The 15,899-nt window shown below is 38.0% G+C and overlaps 1 protein-coding gene across 1 annotated transcript in view; it reads right to left on the bottom strand.

Moving 5' to 3' along the window:
* ADAMTS20 (ADAM metallopeptidase with thrombospondin type 1 motif 20) overlaps positions 1-15,899 on the bottom strand; it is a 262,945-nt gene that overhangs the window by 57,636 nt on the left and 189,410 nt on the right. Inside the window, exons 32-36 of the mRNA XM_042780536.1 lie at positions 10,032-10,232; positions 8,810-8,939; positions 8,505-8,599; positions 8,323-8,417; positions 6,788-6,921 (exon numbers count right to left, since the gene is read on the bottom strand). Coding sequence (XP_042636470.1) covers positions 6,788-6,921; positions 8,323-8,417; positions 8,505-8,599; positions 8,810-8,939; positions 10,032-10,232 — 655 coding nt within the window. The remainder of the gene's footprint in view (positions 1-6,787; positions 6,922-8,322; positions 8,418-8,504; positions 8,600-8,809; positions 8,940-10,031; positions 10,233-15,899) is intronic.

Here is a 15,899-nt window from a genome sequence, read left to right as displayed (position 1 = left end):
TCTTGAAACATCCTTTCTGATGATGAATGTTACACCATTCCTCTTCAAATTGTCATTCCTGGCATAGTAGATCATATGGTTGTCTGATTCAAAATGGCCCAAACCAGTCCATTTTAGCTCACTAATGCCGAGGATATCAATCTTTCTGCATTCCATTTCATTTTTGACAACTTCCAATTTTCCTTCATTCATATTTCATACATTGCATGTTTCAATTATTAATGGATAATTTGCAGCTGTTTCTCCTCAATTTGAGTCATGTTATGTCAGCAAATGGAGGTCTTGAAAGCTTTTCCTTATCCATATCAGTTAGGCTGGATTTACTCTGATGATGCAGCTCTTTCCCAGTCATATTTTGAGAGCCTTCTAACCTAAGTGGCTCATTTTCCTTCTCTGTATTGGACAGTGTTTCCAGGCTATTCATAAAGTTGCACAGTAATGTATCAGACAGTTTTTCTCTGCTATTCATAAGGTTTTGCCTGGCCAATTCTTTGAGAAGTTAATGGCCTCTTCATTCTTCCTAGTCTGTCTCAGTCTGCAAGCCATGTTGAAACCTGTGCACCATGTGCACCCTGCTGGGTTTGAAACACTGGTGGCCTCACAGAAACACACTACCACAGTAGGACAAACTGACAGACAAGTTTGTTTCCCTTAGCTGTTTGAAATGTCTCCAACCTCACCTTACCTGGATCCCTGCCATAGCCTCCTCGCTCTGTCCTAGTTCCCCTGGCCTTTTTCTCTCCTTTCCTCCACTTTCCCACCTTGTCGCTTGTGGAGTATGGCCTGGGTTCCCTCCCTTTTCCTGGATCCCTGCCACTGCCTCCTCAGCAATCCCATTTTAGGTATATATCTTAAAGAAGTGAGAGCCAGCGCAAGAACAGATAGGTGTACACCCTGTTAATCGCAGCACTATTTACAATAGAAAAAAGATGGAAACAACTATGTACCCATCAACAGAAGAATTAAAAACAAACCATGGCACATACACACAATGGAATACTATGCAACACTAAAGAATAATGTAGAATCTGCAAAGCACTGCATAACATGGATGAATTGGGAGGGGGTTATACTGAGTGAAATAAGTCAACCACAGAAGGACAAATATAACAGTACTACTTCATTATTGTAATAAGTCAAGGAAAGGTTAATCTATGGAAGGAAACTTTCTTTGTTGGTTACCAGGAGTGGGAGGGGAGTCAGGGGAAAACACTGCAAAAAAAAAAATACATAAACCCATGTCACTTTGGTTTTGTGTATTTCATTGTACATAAATTATATTTCAATAAAAAATAATTATCTAAAAGAAAGGTAAATGTCATGTAAAAAAATAAACAGAACATTGTTATTTTTTCTTAATTAGATTATAAAAATAATATCCTTGAAATAATCCTGTTCTTGTGTTAAAAACATACACCTACTCAGACAGGCACAGATAAAACTAGAATTGGAAGTATAATGTTAGTAGTAGTCATCTCTGTGATATTTTTCCTTCTTTTTTTTTTTTTTTGCGTCTATATTTTCCCTAATCTTCAAATAATAAATAGAAATTTTTTTATACTAAAAATTATTTTTAAATGTACATAGCTGCTATAAGCTTTCAAAAAAAAAAATCTGCTATTGGACATAATTACTTGGATGGCCTACAGATATCTCTAACAGTATTCAAAGCTAAATCCATTATCATTTTCTCCCAGCTTGTTTCCTGTAGTTATCTCACTGAACAATATCACCATCCACCAGGTTATTTTGGAAATATTTTCAAATATTCCACATTTCATTAGTCAGTAAATCCTATGGAGTCTACCTTTTCAATATTTCTCAAATCCATCTATTTCTCTATAATGACTATGTCCTTAATTCAGGCCCTCATAACTTTCTACCTGAATTATTACATTAACTTCCTAATCCACTTCATGGATACAATTTGTACTCCCTTCAATCACATATTTTCTCTCTTCTGCTTATACTTTTACCCGATGCCTCCCATAATTTACAAGATAAAATTCAATTTCTTAGATTAATATACATTTCCTTTCATGATCTAATTCCTGGGAACTTCTCTCACAAGATGTTGTTGTTAGGTGTGGAGTTGATTTCAACTTATAATGACCCTATAACAACAGAAAAAAATGCTGCTCAGTCTGTGCCATCCTCACATTCACTGCTGTTCGAGCCCACTGTTGCAGCCACTGTGTCAATCCATCTTGCTAAGGGTATTCCTCTTTATTGCTGACCATCTCCTTTACTTATTAGCATGATGTCCTTCCCCAGACACCATCCTCAAACTTCATTTATATTTAGACCAAATTGAACTATGTTTTATTCTTTGATGATACCAAGATGCTTCACTTTTTCCTTGTTTTGTTCATGCTGCTCCCTCTTTCCAAAACTCATTTTCCCTGCAGAACAGAATTGCAAATTCTCATGGAATCCAGACATTTTGAAGCCATAAAGATTGTATGAACCCTCAAAATTACTGCTCTGGAATAATTTTTAAATCTTAAATCAAAAACAACACCTGGAGTCTTATTTAATCAATAGTATAGCTTCATTAGTAAAGAATGTCTGCCTTGGGCATGGTGCGCTTTTGAGAAACTATCTGTATGGGATCAAATTGATGAGAGCAAATCTAAAGGTCAGAGAAGAAACTTAAAGCAAAAAAAAAAAAAAAAATCACTGCCATTGAGTCAATTCAACTCATAGCAACCCCTCCTTAGGTTTCCGAGGAGGTATCGCTACAAAAGTAGATTGCCCAATCTTCCTTCCAAAGAGTGGCTGGTGGATTTGAACTGCTAGCCTTCTGGGTAGCAGTCAAATGCCTTAGGCACTATGTCACCAGAACTCCCAGAAAAGAAACTTAGGGGCAGTGAATTTATGTTCATGATGGAGGAATTCATTCAAAAAACGTGGCTGAATTACAAGTGCAGAATTTCTAGATTGTAATCAATGTCACTGATATGTACATGTAGAAACTGTTGAATTTGTGTATGTTTTGCTGTGTACATTTTCAACAACAACAAATATAAATTATTTTTTAAAAAATTCAGTTTTCCCATTTTTTATCTTCAATTTGTTTTCCAGATTGTTCTTCAGAAATCTGTTCCAACAGCTTCTTAAGGAAAATGAAGACTTTTTATTCAACAAATATTTAAATTGCTTATATACTGGCACTATTATATGTATTAGGAACACAACAATGCATGCAATAGGGGCTGATGGAACTCGAATGTTACCAGAGGGACACAAGTAAAATAGCAAATACTGTAGTATGTAAGAAGTGATGACTGCTATGGGGGAAAATGAACCAAGGAAGAAGATTGGAAGAAGAGTTTAGGGGTGGGGAGTGCTACATAATGTCCTCATTAAAAAGGTGAATTTGAGTGGAGACTCAAAGGAAATAAATGGCTAAACCATAGAAATAATTGTGGGGAAAGAATTCCAGACAGATGGAAGAGTTAAGTGAAAAGACTTTAAGACTGAGACATGCGTGGTGTGTTCAAGGAACAACGAAGAGGCCATTGTGTTTGGAGCAGAATGGGCAAGAAAGGGAATGGTAAGTGATGAGGTCAAAGATATAATCAGTGTGGGCAGGTCATGTTAAGTTTTGCTGACAATTGAAAGAAGTCCAGAATTCCCTGAATAGGAAAGAATTGGAGAATTTTGAGAAGTACTCAGAGGACACGTCATTGCTTATGTTTTATAAGAGCACATTAGCTTCTCCACTGAGAATAGAATCTAGGTTGGGAGAGGCAAGAGTGTTGCAATACTAAAACAGGAATATCAGTTGGAAGATATAATAATCTAAGTGAAAAATGATGTGGACTTGGATCCAGGTGGTAGCAAATGGAGGGAAAGTGTGAGATTCAGTATGTATTGTGAAGATAAAATTGACAGGATTCTATGATGGATTGTGTGTGGTGGGTGATAAAAGGGAAAGGATTAGGGTGGTGGTAAATTATAGCCAGAATAACTGGAACGAATTTAGTTGCTATTTACTAAAATGATGAAAATTTGGGATAGAAGAACCAAGTTTGGCAGGAAATATTGGAAGTTCGGTTTTGAATACATTAAGTATGAGATCATCTGACAGCTAACCAGAAGGCTAGTGGTTCAAACCCACCAGCCACTTGTCATAAAGGAAAGTTGGGCAATCTACTTCTGTAGTGATACTGCCTCGGAAACCCAAAGAGGGGTCACTATGAGTCGGGTTCAACTCCACAGCAGTGAGGTTGTTTTTTTTTTTTTTTTTTTTAATAGGTTAACTATGAGTTAGAATTGACTCAACAGTACCCAATTAAAAACAACAACAACAACATTGATGTTCACATGGATATGCTAAGTAGGCAGTTGATTTTGGTGTTCAGGAAAATAGTTCAAGATGGAGACATACATTTGGGACTATTATTTAATATATGGTATTGAAGCCTGGGAGCTCTGGTAGCATAGCGCCTAAGACACTTGACTGCTAACCAGAAGGCTGGGGGCTCAAACCCACCAGCCACTCCTTGGAAGGAAGGTTGGGCAATCTACTTCCGTAGTGATACCGCCTTGGAAACCCAAGGAGGGATCGCTATGAGTCGGGTTCAACTAGATGGCACATAATAACAAACAACAACATTTGAAGCCTATAAATTAAATGAAATCTCCAATGGAATTACAGAATCATGAAACTCTTCAGCATTTATTGTTATGGAAGATGAAGAGGAACTAGCATATTTGAGAAACACGGGAGAAAGAATAGCCATTACACACACAAAATCAGGACAGGGTGGTGTGCTTGAAACCAAATACTTGGTTAAGTAAAATGAAAGGCAACATTTTATCATTGGATTTAGGAAAATGAAGAACATTGATGGTTTTGATAAGGACTATTTCCTGTGAGGGGAGCTCTGGTAGCATAGTGGCTAAGGCACTTGACTACTAACCAGAAGGCTGATGGTTCAAACCCACTAGCCACTCCTTGGAAGGAAGATGGGGCAATCTACTTCCGTAGTGATACTGCCTCAGAAACCCAAGGAAGGGTCGCTATGAGTCGGGTCCAACTCGACTGCACATAACAACAACAACAACATTTCCTGTGAGTGGTATGAATGAGAGACAGATTACAGTGAGTCCAAGAGAGCATAGAAGAGAAATCAGATAGTGGGAATAATCAGTAACTTAAGAAATGTTATTACGTAGGAAAACAGAGAAATTGAACAGTGGCTAGAGAGGAGGTGCTAAAGAGGATTTCTTTTTAATGAAGATTAAAAAAATAAGAGCATGTATCTCTAGGCAAGATGTAAATGGTTCATCAGAGAAGAAAAATGATGACGTAAAAGGAGAAATTTGCTGAAATTATATTATTAACTAGGGTAAAGACAGTGAATCTAGAGCACAGTGGAAAGTGTTTGCCTTCTATGGACGTGTGGGCAGGTCATCCACAGTAATAGAAGAGAAGCAAATTATATGAATAAAGATTTAGGTGGGTGGGTAAATGTGATTGTGGAAGTTGATGGAAATTCTCTTCTTGTTTATTTTTTATTTTCTCAGTGAAAGTGGAGATAAGATCATCAGCAATGAGTTATTGGAGTGGAGGTGTTAGAAATTTTAGAAATCTGAGGCTAGAGAAGAAGGTGTGAGTTAGACAGTTATGCAAACAGGAGGGTTAGGTAAATTAGTTGAATGGGCTAGAAAAGTGGAATAGGGATACTCAGCAGTGCTAAATTGTTGTTGTTGTTATGTGCTGTCCAGTTGGATCCAATTCATAGCAACCTCTCCTTGGGTTTCCAAGGCAGTATCACTTTGGAAGTAGATTACCCAACCTTCCTTCTGAGGAGTGGCTGGTAGGCTTGAACTGTCAGCCATCTGATTAGCAGTCAAATGCCTTAGGCACTACATCACCAGAGAATTTAGTAGTCATTCATTTAAATTTATACTAGTCAACATGGCTAGCCTAAGGCACTTGACTGCTAACCAGAAGGCTGGCAGTTCAAACCCACCAGCCACTCCTTAGAAAGAAGGTTGGGCAATCTACTTCTAGTGATACTGCCTCAGAAACCCAAGAAAGAGTTGCTATGAGTTGGGGACTTGATGGCACATAACAACAGCAACAGTCAACATGGCTGTATCATTTGCCACATTCAGCTCCATGGGGCAGGTGTAGAGTGTGTGAAAGGTTTAAGTAAACCAATACTGTGTTTTTGCAACACAAGTGTGAGGAAGGAAAGAGAAAAAAAAAGGAGATGAAAAGGTGTATAACAAACACAAACTCACTGCCATGGAGTGGAATCCAACTCATAGTGACCTCTTCTTGGGTTTTTGAGGTGGTATCATTATGGAAGTAGATTACCCAACCTTCCTTCCAAGGAGTGGCTGGTGGGTTTGAATTGCCAACCTGACTAGCAGTCAAATGCCTTAGGCACTACACCACCAGAGCTCCCCCTAGGGAGCTTTAATGTATGAAAAATATTTTAAATTTTAATTTGAAAGCAATGTTAATTATTACTTTAAAGTCCCTAAAAATCTTATACAAGTATGTTGGGTATGTTAATTTCCTTACTTTTAATGTAGTTGGGATTTTTAATGTAGAGCGTTTTGTCTTAGGCAGGAGCATATCCATGTCATTACCATTGCATTATGTTAAGGATAGGAAGTACAATTTTAGCAAATGACTTAAATGTATGTTTCTAAATAATTAAAATACAATGTTAGGTCCTTCTATATACTCTACCACATACACTAGTATATTGTTAGGCCTTGAAAATGGAGGCTTTTCATTTCATAAATAGAATTAGGCACTTACTTTTAATTTGCATAGAAGTGAGATCAATTCTTATTTTGTTGAAGACTGTGTATCCAGCAGCCAGGTAGTCATTTTTACATTCACAGTCGTGCCTCCTACTACCATTGAAAGGGCATTCGTATGGATTTTGTAGTCTGTAATAACATCAAAATATCTTTATTTTTTTTTATATGGTTATTGGACCATAATATAGATAAACAGCACATTTTGGAAGTGGGAGGTAAAAGACAAACTCTTGGCTTCAATACTATGATGTTAATAAGTTAAATGGGAAAGGACTAAAATTCACTCAAGATTGACATATAAAACTTTCAATCTGAAATTAAAGAATAGTTGGAGAAAAATAATACGTCTGTATTTCTCCTAGCTTTTGTTATTGGAATTAATTTAATTTCAAGAAAATGCACATAGTCACCCTGTGAGCACATGTTAACATGCAAATCTTTATTATGTCTTAACAAAATCTGGCTTAAGTTCTAATATTTTTACCTGCTTCTGAATTACTTGTCCTCTATGTGAGCTATTCAATTATCACTATGGAGGCTGGAATTTTTAATTCTTTTAAACACATTGCTGTCGAGTCAGATCCGACTCATAGCGACCCCTCCTTGGGTCCAAGGCGGTATCATTACAGAAGCAGATTGCCCAACCTTCCTTCCAAGGAGTGGCTGGTGGGTTTGAACCACCAGCCTTCTGGTTAGCAGTTAAATGCCTTAGCCACTACACAACCAGAGCTCCTTAATTCTTGTAAAAGACTGTAAAAATACACCAAACCCCAAAACCCTTGGCCATCGATTGATTCTGACTCAGTATGATCTCATGTGTTATAGAGTTAACTGCTCTGTAGGATTTTCTTGGCTGTAATATTAAAAGAAGTAGATTGTCTGGCCTTTCTTCTATGGTGCACATTAGGTGGGTTTGAACTGCCAACTTTTTGAGTAGTTGTTGTTAAATGCCATCGAGTGGGACCCGACTCATAGCGACCACTCCTTGAGTTTCCGTGGCAGTATCACTATGAAGTAGATTGCCCAACCTTCCTTCTGAGGAGTGGCTGGTGGGTTTGAACTGCCAGCTTTCTGGTTAGCAGTCAAGAGCCTTAGGCACTATGCTAGTAGTAGTAGTTGTTGTTATTTGCCGTGGAGTCAGCTCCGACTCATAGCAACCCTTCCTTAGGTTTCCAAGGCAGTATCACTATGGAAGTAGATTGCCCAACCTTCCTTCCCAGGAGTGGCTGGTGGGTTTGAACCACCAGCCTTCTGGTTAGCAGTCAAGTGCCTTAGGCACTATGCTACCAGAGCTAGTCCAGTGCAAACTGTTTACATCACCCAGGGATCCTATAAAAATGCCTTGTTGTTGTTGTTGTTGTTATGTGCCGTCGAGTCGGCCCGACTCATAGCGACCCCTCCTTGGGTTTCCGAGGCAGTTATCACTACGGAAGTAGGATTGCCCAACCTTCCTTCCGAGGAGTGGCTGGTGGGTTTGAACCGCCAGCCTTCTGGTTAGCAGTCCTAGATAGTCCAAAACAGAGCTGGTACCTAAAGCCGTATACTTCGGAAAAGTTGTCTTCTTCACCTTTGACCAATGATATATATTCCTTGGGATTCTCCAACTGCATGCCTGCACAGTGAATCTGAAAGGAAAATGCAAATATCTAGAACAGTTTCTTCAAAAGTCAATCATCAACGTTAAAATAAAATAGGAACTGTTTTCACAATACCTTTATATTTCTTCCCTCAATGTTAAGGTAATATTCACCATCTTTACTAAGGTTGTTTTTCACTTGGATTTCTTTACAGCTCGTAAATGTTTTACCTGCAAGAACAAGTAAATACAATTTATCAGCACCAAACAAATTGAAAACACAGAATGAACTTAATCATAAAAATATTACTATACTCTAAAAATATGTACACTTCACTTTGCAGAGTATATGACTACTACAAATATTTACTTTTTGAATTTAAATTAAATTGTCTTAGGAACACTTAGGTAGTAGGTAGATTTTTGAAGTCTATTACTTACAGTCATTGACATAACATTTCTTTTGAGCCTCTGGTTTTAAACGCTTTAAACATAAATCACTAAACCAACCAGTTTCAGCCATACATTCCACTCTTCTCTCCATTATCCCAATTCCACAAGTCACTGAGCACTGTGAACAGAATAAACAGTGAAGGTAAATTATAAACTGGATAATAAAACCAAACCAAACTCACTGCCATCAAGTTGATTCGACTTGTAGATTACCTTCCTTGGGTTTCTGAGATGGTATCTCTATGGAAGTAGATTACCCAATCTTCCTTCCAAGGAGTGGCTTTTGGGTTTGAACCACTAACCTTCTGGTTAGCAGTCAAATGCCTTAGGCACTACACTATCAGTGCTCCCAAACTGGATAATAAGGCCAGTAAACCCATGCTTCTTCCTCTCAGACTAGGCTATTTTGAAACAAAATGATGGTCAATAGTGGAGAGAACTAATGTAAATGCTAAAAATAGCCTGCAGGCTAGGCAGTCAAAGATGGGGAAATCCTTAGGCATAATCCTGACTCAATTATTGTCAATTACTAAACCCACTGCTGTCAAGTCAGATCTGACTCATAGCAATTCCTCCTTGGGTTTCCAGGGCAGTATTGCTATGGAAGTGGATTGCCCAATCTTCCTTCCGAGGAGTGACTGGTGGGTTTGAACTGCCAGTCTTCTGGTTAGAAGTCAAATATCTTAGGCACTAAGCCACTAGAGCTCCTAACTTCCTATTATTTATAATAGGAAGTTAGATTGTACATTGTAAATACTTAATAAACATTAATTAATGATGGTTATTAAGACTACTGAGAGTTTGTTTTCATTAATTCAGATGGTGATATTGCAGACCAATATTTATTTGCTTTCCATCAAGTAAATTGGGAATGATTTATAAACCAAATAATTTTTATTACTCATATATTAGATTTATTTACTTATTTACATAGCCAATAAGTATTTCCTGGACATTTATTCAAAGTGTAAGTCACAGTGTAAGGCTCTCTGAGGAATAGAAATGAGTATTAGTTGTGGTCTCTTCTTAGGGGTAGGACATAGCAAGCATAGAAAGGAAGATACACAAATAACTGAGAAAGTGGTTTTTAGGCGATAGGGATATGAGACAACTCTGAGGATGTCGGTAAACTAGTTACACATACAGATGACCAGGTATTCCACACCTAGATAGTCTTAATGAGGTTTTAAATTCATTACTATATACTAACCTTGCTCCATTTTCCAACTGTCCAAGTGGCCACATTCAAACAGCTCTTAACATTGCATTTATAAATGTGAGGAGAAGGCAACACAGGGCATTCTCGATAGTCTATAGGCCAAAGCTGATGTGGCTTATTTTTCTTAGTAGGCTGGATCCCAATGCAGTAAGTAATCCTCTTTTGATAACTAAAGCCACAGTTATCTGCACACTAGAAAAATGCAGAATTACAAGGGAGAAGAATGTTGTTGTTGTTGTTGTTATGTGCCGTCAAGTCGGCCCTGACTCATAGCGACCCCTCCTTGGGTTTCCGAGGCAGTATCACTACGGAAGTAGGATTGCCCAACCTTCCTTCCGAGGAGTGGCTGGTGGGTTTGAACCACCAGCCGTCTGGTTAGCAGGCAAGTGTCTTAGCCACTATGCTACCAGAGCTCCCGTCCTTAAATTCAATCACCTGGCCTAATATGTATAACGTGATGAATATATTTTATGTTATACCATCTCCTCCATAATCCCATTTTTATTAGCTATATTTTACAGATGAGTGGTCAAAGATTCAGAGACATTAGGCAACATTCCAAGAGGTGTAGCAATAAATGGAAGGACCCATTTCAGCCCAGATTTTCTATCTTTAGTGCCAGTGCTTTATAACAATATACTACCAAGAATATCTTAATTGAATGAAAAATTATCTTTCAATAAACACTACTTTGGAAAAATGAAACATATTAGGGATTAGTACCTGAAAAAAAGAACATTAGCTAATTTTAACTATGTTGTTGTTGTTGTTGTTATGTGCCATCGAGTCGGCCCCGACTCATAGCGACCCCTCCTTGGGTTTCCGAGGCAGAATCACTACGGAAGTAGGATTGCCCAACCTTCCTTCCGAGGAGTGGCTGGTGGGTTTGAACCGCCAGCCTTCTGGTTAGCAGTCAAGTGTCTTAGCCACTATGCTACCAGAGCTCCTGAAAAAAAGAACATTAGCTAATTTTAACTATAGCATACTCAAAAAACTCACTGCTGTCGAGTCAGCTTCAACTCATAGTGATCCCTCCTTGGGTTTCTGAGATGGTATCACTATGGAAATAGATTATCCAACCCTCCTTCTGAGGAATGGCTGGTGGATTTGAACCTCAAGCCTTCTGGTTAGCAGTCAAATGCCTTAGGCACTACACTACCAGAGCTCCTTAACTATAGCATAGCCACTATATAAAATTAAGTGCATTTATTTTGCTACATGTAATGTGACATCTAACATGATCTGACCAAAATAGGTAAGTGATTTATATATAAATTAAACTCTGTCTCCCCAAAAATGGACAAATAAACTTCTTCCACCAAATATGGAGTAATGACTAATAGATTTTTATCTTTCTACTTGAAACAATCAAAACTGGACAAAATAAATAAACCAATGGCTTTTAAGACATTGGACATAAGAATAGCAATCCCTGCATGACCAGACACAAACAAAGTAATGCCATAGTTGCTCCAGCTTACTGCCTTGAGAGAGTGTTTCCAAGTCTTGCCACAAGGAAAGGGAACCCAAAGGAACCCGGTGGATACCCCAAGCTAAAGAAAAAAAGTCAAGAGTCTCAGAAGACTAAGGGACCTAAGGTTTTCAGGACAGAATACAAAAGAGGAGATTGTGACAGAAACAGAACCTCACAGAATTTCCAAGAGTCCCCAGTTCCCTGGGTATTCAGCAGTGTCTTGATCAGGGCATACATCTGAGTCAATCATCCAAGGTCAGGGAAAAATAGCAAGCCAGAACAGACTTTAAGGCAGAAACCAGCAAAAGACACAAGGAAGGACATCATATAATGATTACAGAGTCAATCCAAAAAGAGGACATAACCATAATAAACATCTTCACACAGTGAAAGAGTTCATAAATACATATATCAGATTTTAAGAGACTTAAAAATAGAAATAGGCAGCACCACAATAATAGTAAGAAACTTTAGTATACCACTTTCAATAAAGGACAGAACAACTAGAAAGAAAGTAAACAAAGATCAGAAGATCTAAACAACACAATCAACAAACTTGACCTCATAGACATATACAGAACACTCCTAACACAACAGCACAATACACATTCCTTTCCAGTGCATATGGAACATTCTTCAGAATAGATCATATGTTAGGCCACAAAGCAAACCTCAATAAACTGGAAAAAAAAATGAAATACTACAAAGCATCTTCTCAAATCACAATGCTATAAAAATCAGAAATCAACAACAGGAAGATTAAAGAAAGAATCAAATACATGGAAACTGAATAACACCATGCTTAAAACTACTAGGTAATAGAAATAAATAAATAAAATGGCACAGTACCGAAATTATCAAACCACATGGGACCCCACAAATTCAAGTCCATTAACAGTCCCAAGATTGGCAGAAAACATGGCAGGCCATTGAGATGAAGACTTGGCAAAATGCAGGATCCAGATGTGCCAAAAAGCTCAAGATCTTCTTCAAAGCTGCTTCTTATACACTAGAAGCAAACTACATCCCTAAGGCAGCTATTAAGTTGCTTCAGTAGATTCCACCATGGAGCTGATTGCCAGTCTCATCATGGGGAATAAGTACACCCAGCAGCCCAGCCACTCAAAACCATGCTCAGCCAAGTTGACACACAACCTTAACTACCAAAATCAGAATATAAAAATCAGTTGGATTTTTCTACACTAACAGAGAATTCTGAAAAGAAATCAGGAAAACAATACAACTTACAATAACTGCCAAAAAGATGAAGTTGTTGTTGTTGTTGTTATTTGCCATTGAGTTGGACCCAACTCATAGTGACTCCGCTTTGGGTTTCTGAGGCAGTATCACTACGGAAGTAGATTATCCCATCTTCTTTCCAAGGAGTGGCTGGTGGGTTTGAACCGCCAGCCTTCTGATTAGCAGTCACGTGCCTTAGGCAGTATACTATTAGAGCTCCCAAAAGATGAAGTAGTTAAGAATAAATCTAAACAGACATACAAGAGATCTATATAAAGAATACTATAAAACACTAGTTCAAGAAATCAGTAGAGATCTACATAAATGCAAAGATATACATGTTCACGGATAGGAACACTTAACATCATGAAAATGTGAATATTACCCAAAGTGATTTACAGATATAATGTAATCCCAATTCAAATTCCATCATCATTCTTTAAAGAATTGAAAAACTAATCATCAAATGTATAAGGACAAGAAAGAGACCCTGGATAAGCAAAGTACTACTAAAGAAGAAAAGCAAAGTAGAAGACCTCATAGCCTGACCTGTACAGCTACTATAGTAAAAAGAGCCTGGTCCCGGTACAACAACAGACACATAGACCAATACAAGGGAATTGAGAACCCAGAAGTAAATCCATCCACTTATGGAAAGTTGGTCTTTGACAAAGGGCCAAAATCCACTAAATATGGAAAGATAGTCTCTTCAACAGATTGTTCTGGCAAAACTGGATATCCATTAGCAAAAAATGAAGCAAGTTCCTTATTTTTCACCATTAAAAAAAAAAAAAACTCAAGAGGAATCAAAGACATAAATCTAAAACCTGAAACTATAAAGATCATCAAAGCAAAAATAGGGGCAAACTTAGGGACCCTAATACATGGCATAAATACACCTTTAAATATAACAAAATGTACAAACAGCAGAATACAAACTAAGTAGCTGAGACCTCCTAAAAATTAAATTTTTATGTGCATCAGAAGACTTCACCAAAAGCCAAAAAAGATAACCTACAGACTGAAAAAAAAAAAAATGGTAACAACATATCAGACAAGGGACTAAGCTTTAACATTTATAGGAAACTTAAACATCTCAACCACAAAAAGACAAACAATCCAATTTTTTTTAAAAAATGGGCAGAGGACATGAACAGACCCTTCACCAAAAAAGACATTTAGGCAGCCAACAAGCACATGACGAATGCTCATGATCACTAGTGATTGCTGTGCTGCTGTTATGTGCCGTCAAGTCGGACCCAACTCATAGCGACCCCTCCTTGGGTTTCCGAGGCAGTATCACTACGGAAGTAGATTGCCCAACCTTCCTTCCAACTAGTGATTAGAGAGATGCAAATCAAAATACCAATGAGATATCGTCTCACCCTAGCATTAATAGAAAAGTTCAGAAAAAAACAAAAGCTGGCAATAGGTGTGAGAAGACTGGAACCCTCTTACACTTCTGGTGGTGTAAAAAATGGTGTAACCACTTTAGAAAATAGTATGACATTTCCTTAAATAGCAGGAAATAGAAATACCTTATGATCCAGAAATCTCACTACTACGTATATATCTTACAGAAATAAGAGCCATGGCACAAATAGATACATGCATGCCTGTGTTCCTCACGACACTCTTTACAGCAGTAAAAAGATGAAAGAACCTATGTGACCATCAACTGCTGAATGGATAAACAAATTATGGTATGTACACACAGTGGAATACTACACAACACTAAAGAATAGTGACAAATCTGTGAAACACCTCATAACACAAATAAACCTGGAGGACATTATGGTGAGTAAAACCAGTCAATCAAAAAAGAAAAATATTGCATGAGAGCACTACAATAAAATATTAAGAAAGGGTTTATGTACGAAAGAAACATTCTTTGTTACCAAGAGTGGGAGGAGAGGGAAGGGTAAATCATTAACCAGAGGTTAGACCTGTATTAACTTGGGTGGAGGGAAAGTCAGTATACAATAAAGGGGAGGTCAGCACAAAAGGGGAAAAAAGACATTTGGAGGAATACAAGAGTTATATGCAACAAGGTAAATATTATTACAGGTGCAGTCCTGCAATGACAGTAATAACAATAATCTATGAGTGGATTGACAGATAGATCGACATGCAAGTTGAAGAGGTGTGGAAATATGAATGAGACTCTGGTGACGTAGTGCTTAGGGCATTTGACTGCTAACCAGCAGGCTGGTGGTTCAAACTCACCAGCCATTCTTCAGAAGGAAGACTGGGCAATCTACTTCCATAGAGATACCACCTCAGAAACCCAGCTATCACTGCTGACCACTCTGAAAGGAATCACAATACAAAGTCCTGCACAGAGTGGGGGAAGAATGTGGATGAAAAATTAAAATAATAAAAATGACCTGTTTTACTGGTCAGACAGAGACTAGTGGAGCCCTCCAGGCTATGGCCCTCAATCACTCTTCAAGTATGGAACTGAATTCACCCCCATGGCTCAAGTTTTAGTCAAAAAATAGGCCTATAAAGTGAACAATAACACCAGGATGTATGCAACACTTAGAACAATCAACCATATGAGATCAAATGGGCGATATTTGCCCAGGGATAAAACGCAGAATCGGGAAGGGTTAAGAAAGAAGGAGAAATGGGAAACATAGGGAGGAAGTGGGAAGAGTGGTGTTAAATTGTGGGGAATGCATTCAATGTCCCAAAACAAAATGTGTATGAACTGAACTGTTGAATGGAAAACCAATATGCTTTGTAAACTTTACCCAAATCACAATGAAAATTTTTTTTAAATTTAAAAAAATTAAAAAGGTTAAATGTTCTGTGTTGATGTTCATGCTGGGCCAAGAAATTAAAGAATGCCAAAGTAAACTGAAACACATCTGTACTCATGGATTGTAACAAATAATATTATTAAGATTGTGATACTCCTCATACTGATCCAAGATGCAATGTGTTGTTGTTGTTGTTAAGTGCCATTGAATTGTTTCTGACTCATAGTGACCCCATGCACAGCAGAACGAAACACTGCCCGATCCTGCGCCAGCCCCACAATCCCTGATACACTTGAGCCCATCATCACAGCCACCGTGTAAATCCATCTCGTTGAAGGCCTCCCCCTCTTTTGTCGACCCTCTACCCTACCAAGAATGACA

This window comes from Orycteropus afer, unplaced genomic scaffold, assembly GCF_000298275.1.
Source record: "Orycteropus afer afer isolate SDZICR_OR568_19922 unplaced genomic scaffold, OryAfe1.0 scaffold00045, whole genome shotgun sequence".
Lineage (NCBI taxonomy): Eukaryota > Metazoa > Chordata > Mammalia > Tubulidentata > Orycteropodidae > Orycteropus > Orycteropus afer.
This window is presented reverse-complemented; position numbering and strand designations above follow the sequence as displayed.